Raw genomic sequence first — 14,834 nt, 5'->3', positions numbered from 1 at the left:
CCATGATTGCATGAATCTCTGCCATGACTTCCTTATGCAGAGCTCTCTGGTCAGGATCCAGCAATGCCCACTCCTCGTCTGTGAAAGAAACGGCGACGTCTTCGAAGCACACTGAACCCTAAGAGAGAAAAGGAAATGTCCTCCACTCAGACAGCATAAAGGTGATCTACTGCCCTTTGCTCTGTGGTTTTCTGCCACTTTGTTACTTTTAAGGGATTGTTTTCCTGCACATTTTAAGTATGGATGCTTATTTTAATGTATCAAATGAATTCTCCCTCTTGCGTCTTTTAATGATGGGTATTAATCATAGTAATAGTCCATGGACAAAGTAAAACTCCATGGACAAAGACAACAGGCATATAAAAGATATGACGCTGGAAGATGAGCCCCTCAGGTCGGAAGGCGTCCAACATGCTACTGGGGAAGAGCGGAGGACAAGTACAAGTAGATCCAGAGCTGATGAAGCGGCTGGGCCAAAGCCGAAAGGACGTTCAGTTGCTGATATGCCTGGAAGCGAAAGGAAAGTCCAATGCTGTAAAGAAAAGTATTGCATAGGAACCTGGAATGTAAGAACCATGAACCTTGGAAAGCTGGATGTGGTAAAAAATGAGATGGCAAGAATAAACATTGACATCCTAGGCATCAGTAAACTAAAATGGACAGGAATGGGCGAATTCAGTTCGGATGACTATCATATCTACTACTGTGGGCAGGAATCCCGTAAAAGAAATGGAGTGGCCCTCATAGTCAACAAAAGAGTGGCGAAAGCTGTACTGGGATGCAATTTCAAAAATGATAGAATGATCTCGATACGAATCCAAGGCAGACCTTTTAACATCACAGTAATCCAAGTTTATGCACCAACTACCAGTGCTGAAGAAACTGAAATTGATCAGTTCTATGAAGACTTACAACATCTTATAGAAATGACACCAAAGAAGGATGTTCTTCTCATAGGGGATTGGAATGCTAAAGTAGGGAGTCAAAAGATAAAAGGAACAACTGGCAAGTTTGGCCTTGGAGTTCAAAATGAAGCAGGGCAAAGGCTAATAGAGTTCTGTCAAGAGAACAAGCTGGTCATCACAAACACTCTTTTCCAACAACACAAGAGACGACTCTACACATGGACTTCACCAGATGGGCAACATCGAAATCAGATTGATTATATTCTCTGCAGCCAAAGATGGAGAAGCTCTATACACTCAGCAAAAACAAGACCTGGAGCTGACTGTGGCTCAGATCACCAGCTTCTTATAGCAAAATTCCAGCTTAAACTGAAGAAAGTAGGAAAAACCACTGGGCCAGTAAGATTCAATCTAAATCAAATCACTTATGAATACACAGTTGAAGTGAAGAACAGGTTTAAGGATTTAGATTTGGTGGATAGAGTGCCTGAAGAACTGTGGATGGAGGCTCGTAACATTATACAGGAGACAGCAACGAAAACCATCCCAATGAAAAAGAAATGCAAGAAAGCAAAGTGGCTGTCCAATGAGGCCTTACAAATAGCGGGGGAGAGAAGGCAAGCAAAATGCGAGGGAGATCGTGAAAGATACAGGAAATTGAATGCAGATTTCCAAAGAATAGCAAGGAGAGACAAGAGGGCCTTTCTAAACGACCAATGCAAAGAAATAGAGGAAAATAACAGAATGGGGAAAACCAGAGATTTGTTCAAGAAAATTGGAGATATGAAAGGAAGATTTAGTACAAAGATTACCACAATTAAGGACAAAAGTGGAAAGGACCTAACAGAAGCAGAAGACATCAAGAAGAGGTGGCAAGAATACACAGAGGAATTATACCAGAAAGATATGGAGGTCTCATACACCCCAGGAAATGTGGTTGCTGACCTTGAGCCAGACATCCTGGAGAGTGAAGTCAAATGGGCCTTAGAAAGCCTGGCTAACAACAAGGCCAGTGGAAGTGATGATATTCCAGCTGAACTATTTAAAATTTTAAAAGATGATGCTGTTAAGGTGCTACACTCAATATGCCAGCAAGTTTGGAAAACTCAGCAGTGGCCAGAGGATTGGAGAAGATCAGTCTACATCCCAATCCCAAAGAAGGGCAGTGCCAAAGAATGCTCCAACTACCGCACAATTGCACTCATTTCACACGCTAGCAAGGTTATGCTTAAAATTCTACAAGGCAGGCTTAAGCAGTATGTGGACCGAGAACTCCCAGAAGTGCAAGCTGGATTTCGAAGGGGCAGAGGAACCAGAGACCAAATTGCAAACATGCGCTGGATTATGGAGAAAGCTAGAGAGTTCCAGAAAAAACATCTACTTCTGCTTCATTGACTACACAAAAGCATTTGACTGTGCCGACCACAACAAACTATGGCAAGTTCTTAAAGAAATGGGAGTGCCGGATCACCTCATTTGCCTCCTGAGAAATCTCTATGTGGGACAAGAAGCTACAGTTAGAACTGGATATGGAACAACTGATTGGTTCAAAATTGGGAAAGGAGTACGACAAGGCTGTATATTGTCTCCCTGCTTATTTAACTTATATGCAGAATTCATCATGCGAAAGGCTGGACTGGATGAATCCCAAACCGGAATTAAGATTGCCGGAAAAAATATCAACAACCTCAGATATGCTGATGACACTACCTTGATGGCAGAAAGTGAGGAGGAATTAAAGAACCTTTTAATGAGGGTGAAAGAGGAGAGCGCAAAATATGGTCTGAAGCTCAACATCAAAAAAACTAAGATCATGGCCACTGGTCCCATCACCTCCTGGCAAATAGAAGGGGAAGAAATGGAGGCAGTGAGAGATTTCACTTTTTTGGGTTCCACGATCACTGCAGATGGTGACAGCAGTCACGAAATTAGAAGACGCCTGCTTCTTGGGAGAAAAGCAATGACAAACCTAGACAGCATCTTAAAAAGCAAAGACATCACCTTGCCGACAAAGGTCCGTATAGTTAAAGCTATGGTTTTCCCAGTAGTAATGTACGGAAGTGAGAGCTGGACCATAAAGAAGGCTGATCGCCGAAGAATTGATGCTTTTGAATTATGGTGCTGGAGGAGACTCTTGAGAGTCCCATGGACTGCAAGAAGATCAAACCTATCCATTCTCAAAGAAATCAGCCCTGAGTGCTCACTAGAAGGACAGATCCTGAAGTTGAGGCTCCAGTACTTTGGCCACCTCATGAGAAGAGAAGACTCCCTAGAAAATACCCTGATGTTGGGAAAGATGGAGGGCACAAGGAGAAGGGGACGACAGAGGATGAGATGGTTGGACAGTGTTCTTGAAGCTACTAACATGAGTTTGGCCAAACTGCGAGAGGCAGTGAAGGATAGGCGTGCCTGGCGTGCTCTGGTCCATGGGGTCACGAAGAGGCGGACACGACTGAACGACTGAACAACAACAAATTACTCATAGTAGCACAAACCACAACAAACGTAGCCTGCTGAGTATCATAAATATAATATCTTGTTTTATGTCACTGCCATCAAACAGGGTATGAAATTCAACTAAATGCTAAACAAGGATTACAAAATAAAATATATACAGGTCTACTTCACATGTGTAGAAAGAGGCCCAAAATAATCAATGCATGGAGGAGTGATAATAATTCATAAAGTTCAGTAATGTTCCATGCATAGGAATACTAGACACGAGCAAAATACGTGGAATGTAGTAGTTCCATGAGAAGATACAAGAAGGAACAAGGATTTCCAGAATATATTCTCCCTGTTTCGCCCTTATTTGGTGGTTTGTTTGGGTATTACGCATAGTTCAAACGGGCAGAGGTCCACACTGTGGTCCTCGTGTCTTTCTGCCTGCGCAAAGCATTCCAGTCTGCTGGAGAGAAGGATCCTCTCTGTCCTCTCCCTGGACGCTGTTCTTGGAGGAACCCCCCTGATGCCCTCAAGCAAACTTCAAGGGGCGAATGGGGACATTAGAAGAGAGAAGGGGGAGGGGAAGCCCTGCTGTGAAACTGATGGGGCAGGTTAGGTGAATCCTGGCCAGTGCTCTTCATGGTTTGTCAACTGCTTAGAAGCCTATTTCAGCATTCAGCGACAACTTTATAAAGAAAGCAGCAACAATGGAGCGACATTCAGAAGGTTAGCTGAGGTGAGGCAACTGTTCCTTATTCTCAGCACAGAAACCACCCGGAATGGCCTTTCCAGCTTTTGTGAAGGGCAACGTGGACAGAAGCCAAGTGAAGCAGGAATGAGACTCATTGGGGCCCAGAGGCTCCTGGCTGCCCCACCCCTCTGCCTCTTGACCCACACGGCTCCTTCCTCCTACCTGATCTGCTTCCACAGCCACCGCTTCCCCTCTGACACCATGAAAAGATGGGTGAGGTTTTGCCAAAGTCTTTCTGTCACCTGCAGGAGACAAAGGTAAGGTCTAGCAATGCACCTCTTACTACAGATGGGCGTTAGAGAAAGCCTCACTTGCTGGACATCTGTACCCATTTCGTAGCTCAGTTGTGTACATATCGTAAATCACCCTGAGACCTCCGGGTATAGGGTGGTATATAAATTCAATACATGAAATATACACCTCTCCTCCTTGGGGCTCTTGGCTTCAATTGTCTTCCCCCAAAGATTCAAAGAACCCACAGAATGTGACCAAACAGAGACAAACCTCATTCCTCCTTACCTAGTGGCCTCTCTCTGCTGTCCAACCGAGTCCTCTCTGCCTCAGAGGATCCTGAGCCCATACCTGCAAACAGATCCTTTCCCTGAAATCACAGAATCATAGAATGGGGTCAGCAAATCCACCCTCCTGCAATGCAGGAATCTCAACAGAAAGTCCAAACAGAAAACGGGGTGAAGGATTAGAAAAGGAACAGCAAATGAAAAAATGTTACGGTTATCATATAACACTCCTTGGATTATTTCCTATGAATAATTTGGGGACACTCTCCCTCATGTTGGGAGCCCCTTGGGAGTATCCAGAGGAAAGTCTCTCTCACCTGCTCCTCTGCCTGCTGACTCAGGAGGAAACCTTCGGCCAGGGCCACTGCCTGGGAACAGGTCTCCGCTCCACATTCCCTCACCCAGCTCTCCATCTCCACTGGAAGGACAGCCAGGAACTGCTCCATAACAACCAGGTCCAACATCTGAGCTTTCGTATGCCTTTCTGGCTTTAGCCATTGATGGTCAAAGCGGAAGAGCCGGCTGCAGATCTCTCGGGGTCCTTTGGTCTCCTGACAGCAGAACTGCCTCAACTGCTGGCTCTGCACCTCTGAGCGGAGGGTGTCCTCCTCACCCAGGATCTTCTGCACAGAGTTTTCCCAGAATCCCCCACTGCTCCCAGTTTTGACGCCATGGCCTCTTCCTGCTTCAGGGCCAGCTGAGGCTCGCTCATCCATCTCTGTTCTCACGAAACCACCAAGCATTCAGAAAGAATCCTTTTTTTCTCCTGCCATGCTCTGTCTGTCCAAATTAGAGCAGCTAAAAAATCCTGCAAAGCAAATGCATTACTCAGTTATAAAATGGACACACTGTCTGGAGAAAAGAAAAATGTCCCCTGATCAAGCGTGGATGAGGCCTGCTAGGAACCTGGCCTGGACTGCACCAAAGCCCTGATTCTGAGCTTTCTTTAAAGAAAGAAAATGAAAGAACAAGAAGTGAGCCTCGAGGCCCCCTGGAAGCAAAGTTCCCATGCAAAATGTGCAGGCACCTTAAGGGATCTCCTTCTCCCTAGAAAGAGAGGAGACTCCGCAGATCCCACGAGGCAACTGTGGCGGAGGGCGGGGGGGGGGGTTGCTTCTGCTCTGGAGGACTTCCCCCCTCTTTACCCCCCCCGCCCTTTCTAGGAATCCTGCTCAGTGCCTTTTTAACCCTTGGCAAGTCGAGCGCTCCCTGCTCTCTCTGCAACCGCCCCAAAACCCCGCCTTTTAACCCCCTTCTGCTGCTTCCTGGTGGAGCCTCCCGCTGCCGAGGCAGTCCACCCGAAGTCCCGGGCTCCCGGGCAGAGAGGGCGCCCCGTGAGAGACTCTACCGCGAAATGGCCGCTCCGCCGGTCCCCCGAAGGCCTTTCCCACCCTGCTCAGCCCAAGGCGCCCGGGAGGCAACACTTGCAGAGGAGAGAGACAATCGCCGCCTCCGCCCGGCTTTTGTAGGCGACTCAACCTGCCCTCTTCTAGCATGGCGGAAGGGGCACTTCCGCCCGCCCTCCGCCCTCCGTCCAATCAGCGGTGCCTCATCCGAGCGACGGGCGCGTCACTTCTCGCCCTTGGGGCCCCTCCTAAAATGGTGCCCTCGTCCAAGATGGCGGCGGCTCTCCAATGATGACGCCTTCGCCTCGGCCCACCGTGGCGGCGGTGCTTTCTCCACCCGCTTCCCGCGCTTCTTCTGCCCCCGGTGCCTCTCCTAAGGCGGCGCCACTCGCTCACTTCCTAGCCGCGTGCCCTCGTCCAGCAGAGCGGCCCCATCCCTTTCGGCCGCTTTCCGCCCTCTTCCAAGATGGCGCTTTTTGGTGTCTTGGCGTCACGTCGCTAAGCAACACGACGCCTCTTCCCGCCTCTCCTGAAATGGCACCTGCGGAGGACAGGAAATGACGAGAAGAAGCGGGCGAAAGCACCTCCCACACGTCACTTCCTGCCAGGGACAGTTGTGCCTGTCTCCTTTTTCCTCCATGGCGCTTCCGGGGTGAGGCTCCCCTTTTGGGGTGCTTTGGGGGGGGGTGCTTTGGAGCAGAGGTTGTGGGGTGTCAGGGGAGGGGGACACGGGGCGCTCCTCCTGGGGGTCCTTCACCCACCTTCAGAATGACAGAGCTGCAGGGTTGGAGGGGACACACGAGGTCCTCTAGTCCAACCCCTGCAATAATACTGGAAGCTGCGGCTGCTGCATCCATTCCCCAGGGCACTTGGAATTTCCGTCTCGGAACGAATGAAAGCCAGTGGCAGTGGCAGGAATGGGGGTGGGTCTCTGCAAGTGGGGTGGGGTGGTGGGGGTGCCAGGGGCGCCTCTGTGGGGAGGAGATTCCCCAAGTGAGGAACCGCCACCAGGGTGGCAAACCAAAAATCAGAGGGTGGCCAACCCTCTGCCCACCTGAACACCAAGAGGGAATGTAGGGAAGGAGGAGGCTCTTCGGATATTTGGGGGCCTAAGCGAATGGCAAATTGCACTTGCAAACAATCTGACAAGCCATGCAGCTGTGTTTAAAAGAGCTGAATGTGTTCTTAAGGGTTTTTGTGAGAATTGCATGAGCATGGGTAGATCCATGGATAATACCTTGAGCTCCTTGGAGAGGAAAATGACTGTCTTTAAAGGGAACTGTGAAATGGAGGGGAACCCAGGTAGGAATCTGGCCGCTGTGTTTTAAACCGGTTTCTGAGTCTTCTTCAAAGGCAGCTCTGCATAGGGAACACTGTAATAATCCCATGGGATGCAGAGTGTAGACTAGGACTGGCAAACAAGCCAGAGCTAGAAATGGGCACTGTGAGTCACCAAGGCCACCTGAGCCTCACGTGACACTCTTGGATCCAGGAGTAACCCTAGTTTCTGTTTAATATTTATGCTTCATCTTTTATTGGTGGGTTATTTTTGAAATTGAGACCTGCAGTTTTAATTGAATTTTTAAATTTATATTTTAATCTGTTATTTTAAATTGATCGTTTTTATGTTTCTTGCTGTGATTTTAATTGATGTTAGCCGCCCTGAGCCCGGTTTTCTGGCTGGGAAGGGCGGGGTATAAATAAAATTATTATTATTATTATTATTATTATTATTATTATTATTATTATTATTATTAGTTGAAGGATAAGCTTGAGTCAGTCCTAGCAGGCCTCATCCACGCTTGATCAGGGAACATTTTTCTTTTCCCCAGTGTGTCCATTTTATAACTGAGTAATGCATTTGCTTTGCAGGATTTTCTAGCTGCTGTAATTTGAACAGACAGAGCATGGCAGGAGAAAAAAAGGATTCTTTCTGAATGCTTGGTGGTTTCGTGAGAACAGAGATGGATGAGCGAGCCTCAGCTTGCCCTGAAGCAGGAAGAGACCATGGCATCAAAACTGGGAGCAGTGGGGGATTCTGGGAAAACTCTGTGCAGAAGATCCTGGGTGAGGAGGACACCCTCCGCTCAGAGGTGCAGTTCAGGCAGTTCTGCGTCCAGGAGACCAAAGGACCCCGAGAGGTTTGCAGCCAACTCTTCCGCTTTGACCATCAATGGCTAAAGCCAGAAAGGCACACGAAAGCTCAGATGTTGGACCTGGTGATTATGGAGCAGTTCCTGGCTATCCTTCCAGTGGAGATGGAGAGCTGGGTGAGGGAATGTGGAGCGGAGACCAGTTCCCAGGCGGTGGCCCTGGCTGAAGGTTTCCTCCTGAGTCAGGCAGAGGAGCAGGTGAGATAGACTTTCCTCTGGATACTCCCAAGGGGCTCCCAACATGAGGGAGAGTGTCCCCAAATTATTTATAGGAAATAATCCAAGGAGTGTTATACGATAACCCTAACAGTTTTTCATTTGCTGTTCCTTTTCTAATCCTTCACCCCGTTTTCTGTTTGGACTTTCTGTTGAGATTCCTGCATTGCAGGAGGGTGGATTTGCTGACCCCATTCTATGATTCTGTGATTTCAGGGAAAGGATCTGTTTGCAGGGATGGGCTCAGGATCCTCTGAGGCAGAGAGGACTCGGTTGGACAGCAGAGAGAGGCCACTGGGTAAGGAGGAATGAGGTTTGTCTCTGTTTGGTCACATTCTGTGGGTTCTTTGAATCTTTTGGGGGAAGACAATTGAAGCCAAGAGCCCCAAGGAGGAGAGATGTATATTTCATGTATTGAATTTATATACCACCCTATACCCGGAGGTCTCAGGGTGATTTAGAATATGTACACAACTGAGCTGCGAAATGGGTGCAGATGTGCAAATGCACCCTGCAAGTGAGGCTTTTTCTAACGCCCATCTGTAGTAAGAGGTGCATTGCTAGACCTTATCTTTGTCTCCTGCAGGTGACAGAAAGACTTTGGCAAAACCTCACCCATCTTTTCATGGTGTCAGAGGGGAAGCGGTGGCTGTGGAAGCAGATCAGGTAGGAGGAAGGGGCCCTGTGGGTCAAGAGGCAGAGGGGTGGGGCAGCCAGGAGCCTCTAGGCCCCAATGAGTCTCATTCCTGCTTCACTTTGCTTCTGTCCACGTTGCCCTTCACAAAAGCTGGAAAGGCGATTCCGGATGGTTTCTGTGCTGAGAATAAGGAACTGTTGCCTCACCTCAGCTAACCTTCTGAATGTCGCTCCATTGTTGCTGCTTTCTTTATAAAGTTGTCGCTGAATGCTAAAATAGGCTTCTAAGCAGTTGACAAACCATGAAGAGCACTGGCCAGGATTCACCTAACCTGCCCCATCAGTTTCACAGCAGGGCTTCCCCTCCCCCTTCTCTCTTCTAATGTCCCCATTCGCCCCTTGAAGTTTGCTTGAGGGCATCAGGGGGGTCCCTCCAAGAACAGCGTCCAGGGAGAGGACAGAGGGGATCGTTCTTTCCAGCAGACTGGAATGCTTTGCGCAGGCAGAAAGACACGAGGACCACAGTGTGGACCTCTGCCCGTTTGAACCAAGATTAATACCCATCATTAAAAGACACAAGACAAGAATTCATTTTATACGTTAAAATAAGCACCCATACTTAAAATGTGCAGGAGAACAATCCCTTAAAAGTAACAAAGTGGCAGAAAACCACAGAGCAAAGGGCAGTAGATCACCTTTATGCTGTCTGAGTGAAGGACATTTCCTTTTCTCTCTTAGGGTTCAGTGTGCTTTGAAGACGTCGCCGTTTCTTTCACAGACGAGGAGTGGGCATTGCTGGATCCTGACCAGAGAGCTCTGCATAAGGAAGTCATGGCGGAGAATCGTGGGATCATGGACTCTCTCAGTAAGGCTCCCTGTCGGATCAGAGTATCTGTTTTAAGATTCAGTGCCTATCTCTCTGTGACCTACCTTCCGTATTTGGATGGAGCTCAACAGCACCAGCTCCCGCCTCTGGGATTCTAGCCCTCCCCAAGCTATCTCCTGTTTGGTCTTTGAATATTCTTTCTCCAGTTCTTCTTATTACTATCATGCGCTTCATTTCTATACCACTGTATATTTTTAAGAAAAGAATCTCAAATTACTGTAGTTTGCAACCTACATTAAAAGTCAAATAAAACAATCCAGAATTAAACTTTGCAGAAGATAGTCTGGCTAGTCTGAACTGATAAGGGCTTTTTACTGTACGCTTCAAAGTTCTTAAAAAAGTGGAAGGAGCTTCTGTCAGGTTCTTTTGTTTTTGCTGGTACGCAATTTCAGTTGACCAAAGAGATTACTGACCTTAGAGATGAAGTGGATCCCATGATTGAGCCCAAAAAATCTCTCCCAGAGAAGAGTCAGGCTTTTTGGATCTGAGGTTCCCATAAATAGGCCTGTGATTACTGGTCAATGAAGACCATGAAGTCTGACATCTAAATCTCTTCAGTTCTTTGTCTATAACAATCTTTCATTCCCATTTCTCAATAATTGGGGGATTCCTGAGGATCTAATCTGTTTTTCTCTTCATTGTAGGTGGTGAAATGTTAGAAATCCACACAGTGGAGAAGGTACACAAATATTTGGGGCGTGGAGAGAGTTTATTTCGGAAGTTCCGTCTCACTTCCCAGGACAGAACTCGCAGAGGAGAGAAACAATATCGGTGCTTGGCATGTGGAAAGAGCTTCAGTCACAAAGCCAACCTCGCAACCCATCAAAGAATTCATACCGGGGAGAAACCCTTTCAATGCCAGGAGTGTGGAAAGAGCTTCAGCCAGAGCGCCCATCTCACTACCCATCAAAGAACTCACAGCGGAGAGAACCCATACATGTGTTTGGAATGTGGAAAGAGTTTCAGATACAGGCGCACCCTCACTTCCCATCAAAGAGTTCACACAGAGGAGAAACCGCATCAGTGCTTGGAATGCGGAAGGAGCTTCGCCGGGAAGAAATGGCTCACTTCCCATCAAAGGATTCATAAGGGGGAGAAACCCCACCAGTGCTTGGAATGTGGGAAGAGCTTCAGCGAGAGCACTTATCTCACATCCCACCAGAGAACTCACAGCGGGGAGAAACCATTTCGTTGCTTGGCATGTGGAAAGAGCTTCAGTCACAGGGCCAACCTTGCAGCCCATCAGAGAATCCACACCGGGGAGAAACCGTTTCAGTGCCAGCAGTGTGGAAAGCGCTTCAGCCAGAGCACCCATCTCACTACCCATCAAAGAACTCACAGCGGAGAGAAGCCATACCTGTGCCTGGAGTGTGGGAAGAGCTTCAGTCACAGGCACACTCTCACTTTCCACCAAAGAATTCACAGCGGGGAGAAACCGTACCACTGCTTTGAATGTGGCAAGCGCTTCAGTCGTAGCGACAATCTCGCAGCCCATCAAAGAACTCACAATGGGGGGAAACCATAGCAGTGGCTGTGTACATATTTAAATTTATGAGACTTTAATTAAACTGTAGGTGGGTGGGGATTGCAACTGTGTTCATGTCCTTTGACTACCCAGCAAAGAAGTCCTCCTCCTCTCTCAGGACCATGGAGTGCACCAATAACTCGGTGCCTAACATATCTTCACATTGCAGACCCAGATGTACAAAGTGCAATTTGGATTACTTTTTTGACGTTCCATTGGGGAAGAGGGTCACAAGTGGTTTGGCAACCCTGGTGAGGTCGTTGTCAACCAGTGCCATCCAGTTGCATTTCCCTAGGTGCTCTGGTCAGGAGAGAGAAAGGGAGAGTTTTAGGCAAATCACCCTTTTTACTCCTCTCCCTGGAGAGAAGAGGGATCAGTACACTCAAAATACTCCTGGTTTTGCACCTGTTGGTCACTGAATGAAGATGCGTGTGTAGAATTACAGAATCACAGAACTGTGGAGTTGGAAGGGGCTCCCAGAGGCATCTAGTCCACCCCCGGCTGCAGTGCAGGAATTGCAGCTAAATTGGGAGTGGATTGACCACATCGCCATCGATTAAAACGACACACACTTTAAAATCTGATTTCTTTTTATTGTTATTGAATGACTTTGTTCTAAACAGAAGAAGTAACACAGCTCCTTCTCTCTCTCTCTCTCTATTACCCCCTCGCGTCCCGTCCCCCCCCCCCCAAATTGGACCTTTTCTTTTTAGTGCAAAGTCTTCGGTGGATACAAATCTTCATATTTATGAAGTACAGTACGTAATTATGTCAGGCACAAAATAAAGTCGATCTCTTTCTTTAACAACAACAACAACAACAAAAAATCAAGTTAACACGAAGCTCAATTCCGTTATCAAGAAGCATTTGGCCTGTTTAACCACCTTCAGCCCCACAAACACCCAGCCGTCAATAGTTGAGAAATTAATGCCATGGTTTACTTGAGTTGCCAGCCAGCTAGCCAGCGCTAAAGGTCCCCCTTCCCCCCCCCCAGGGGTTGAGATTCTTTTAATAAATGCTTAGTTAAACATACTCACAGCCTTTTCTTGCTAATAGGAAAATGGCAAACAGGGATATTATTATTATTATTTTGGTAAATATTGTACTCTGAAAGGGTGCTATTATACGCATTTATTTATTTCTGGCATTTCTACTCCACGTGGTTTGCTCCCTCCTTGTTTAATCCTCACAACAACCCTGTGAGGTAGGTTAGGCTGAGAGAAATGGGACTGGCTCCCAAGGTTACACCCAGTCAGTTTCATGGCCCATTGTGGGGATTCGAACCCTGGTCTCTCTCAGCTCCTCGTCCTGCATTCACTACAGTACCACTGGCTCTTAAATGGGGGATTAATCCTGTAAACAGGTGGTTGAGGTATCACAACCAGGTCATTGGTAACAGGTTTTTTTTAATTTACCAGATTTCCCCCTGAAAAGGAAAATCCAAATTAATGTGTGTTTGGGGATATCGGTTGGCATTTTGATGGCATTGCCATATGGACCCTGCGAAAAACAACAACAGAAAGCTGATTCCATTATCAAAACCCTTCTGGGAGCGTCCCCTGATTGTATTCTATATCTCATCAATGACCAATTAGGGTGGGAATCCATTGTGCCTGAATTAATCAGATTCTTGTGATCCTCCTAAATCTCTCTCTCTCTCTCTCACACACACACACACCACCACCACCACAGTTCACTTGTTTAGGAATCGTGGAACTGATGAGATCTTTCCTCCCACATTTCGATGACGAGGGAGAAAATGCAATGTTATTTTAAAGACAAGGAACTAAGGCTCAATCATTGGCCCCTGATCCAGGTCACTTCTTGAAGCGGGATCTGAACTCTCTACATAACAGCTTATCAGACAGATGGACCCTTTGTTTTGTGGCCAGGAAAACATGCAGTGGGTGATGGAGTGGCATGACCCCACATAACGACACAATTCCCTGTGTGGTTGCATCGCTGCACTGAAGGATGAGTCAAAAATAACTGCATGATGGTGCTGGGGTGACACTTCCTTGCAAAAGTTGGGCTTTGCCAGCCATTGCCTCCAAAACTCAGGTGCAACTTGTGGCAGGGCAGAGGGAGAGAGATTCATCATCCAGCGTAACTGGAATTTCATCCGTGGGTCACAGGCCAGCTCTGCTCCAAGGCAGTGTGAGGCGGATGCCTTGGGCAACAGCTTAGCGAGCCAGAGGTAAGAAGGCACCATTTTCCATGCTGGCTTGTATCTATTACACGGAATCATAGAAGGGACCCAGAGGGTCATCCAGTCCAACCCCCTGTGATGCAGGAACCGCAGAATTCATTTCACCAGGGAGGAATTAACATAATCTATGTAATTAATCGGTGACATTGTTATCCCACCCTGTTTGCATTAATACAAGAAAAAGTAATGTGAACTGGGAAGGGCATAATCTACATAAATGTAGCAACAGTGAATCTCAATCGTATTTGCCAGATTGATTTTTGTTCCGGACATAAGGGGGCGTTTTCATTGGGATTCTCCAACATCACCTGTTGGAGAGCCGAACGGGGTATGTGCCAGACAGCCATCCATGTCTTGCAGCCCCTAAACTAGACTGCGCTCCTCGCTGTGACCCCTTGCCAGCATTGAAGAAAGGGTCAACTGCCCTTCCTCTTGGCTTTTGTTCATGGAATCACAGAGTGGTAGAGTTGGAAGGAACACCAGAGGACACCTAGTCCACCCCCTGTGATGCAGAATTGATGGAATCACCCTTTGCTCAAGACAGTAAAACATTTTGGGCCAGCTTTGGTTAGTTCCCCAATTTAAACAAGCTCCCCACCCCACTCCCATTGCAGAAATATCAGTGACTCATTTCAGAGAATGGAGTGGGAATTGCCACACTGGGCACAGTAGAATTTAGGAAGGAAGGAAAGAGCGAAAGGAAAGATGCCTGCAACATCTTGTATTTGCTTCCTCCTCCCGTTTTTCTTTTTGGCTCCGATAGCAATTTTTGAATCCAACTTATTTCCGACAAAGTGCAAAATAGCTCCATGACTCTCTCTCTCTTACAAATAACTACATATATCTCATTTGTATAAATAGATTTATATATTTCAATAGATTCTTTCTATGAAGAGGAAGTGACTCCCTCTTTTTGGATGCGTGTAACAACCGTTGTAGAATTTGTTCCTGTAAGAAACCATCTTAGGCCCATGACGATCCGACTCCTAAAAAAAAAGAGCCAGTAGCCACCCCCAAACTCCACCCCCACGACCCACAATGCTGTTTTATCTAGCCAGAAGTAGCTGTTTGGGACAGTTTCTGCACAGCTGTGGGTCTCCCCACCCACACACCCCAACTCCAGACAGCATTGGAGGCCTCTTGGAGATAAAAAAAAATAAAAAATCATTGGCCTCCTACCTCCACCCCCCCCCCACCCCAAGCCCCCAAAATCCAGCTCCTTCCTTTCCTCTGGAAGGCTCCTT

General features: G+C 47.3%; 1 protein-coding gene across 1 annotated transcript; it reads left to right on the top strand.

Moving 5' to 3' along the window:
- Nucleotides 1–7,191: 7,191 nt before the first annotated feature.
- On the top strand, nt 7,192–12,034 carry LOC117061499 (zinc finger protein OZF-like). The gene is made up of 7 exons (XM_033174336.1): nt 7,192–7,267; nt 8,057–8,235; nt 8,551–8,632; nt 8,921–9,000; nt 9,709–9,835; nt 10,501–10,707; nt 10,798–12,034. The coding sequence occupies exons 1-7, from the start codon at nt 7,192–7,194 to the stop codon at nt 11,379–11,381; spliced, it is 1,335 nt and encodes a 444-aa protein (XP_033030227.1). The 3' UTR covers nt 11,382–12,034.
- The last annotated feature ends 2,800 nt before the right edge of the window (nt 12,035–14,834 follow it).

Source organism: Lacerta agilis, chromosome 17 (assembly GCF_009819535.1).
Source record: "Lacerta agilis isolate rLacAgi1 chromosome 17, rLacAgi1.pri, whole genome shotgun sequence".
Classification (NCBI taxonomy): Eukaryota; Metazoa; Chordata; class Lepidosauria; order Squamata; family Lacertidae; genus Lacerta; species Lacerta agilis.
This window is presented reverse-complemented; position numbering and strand designations above follow the sequence as displayed.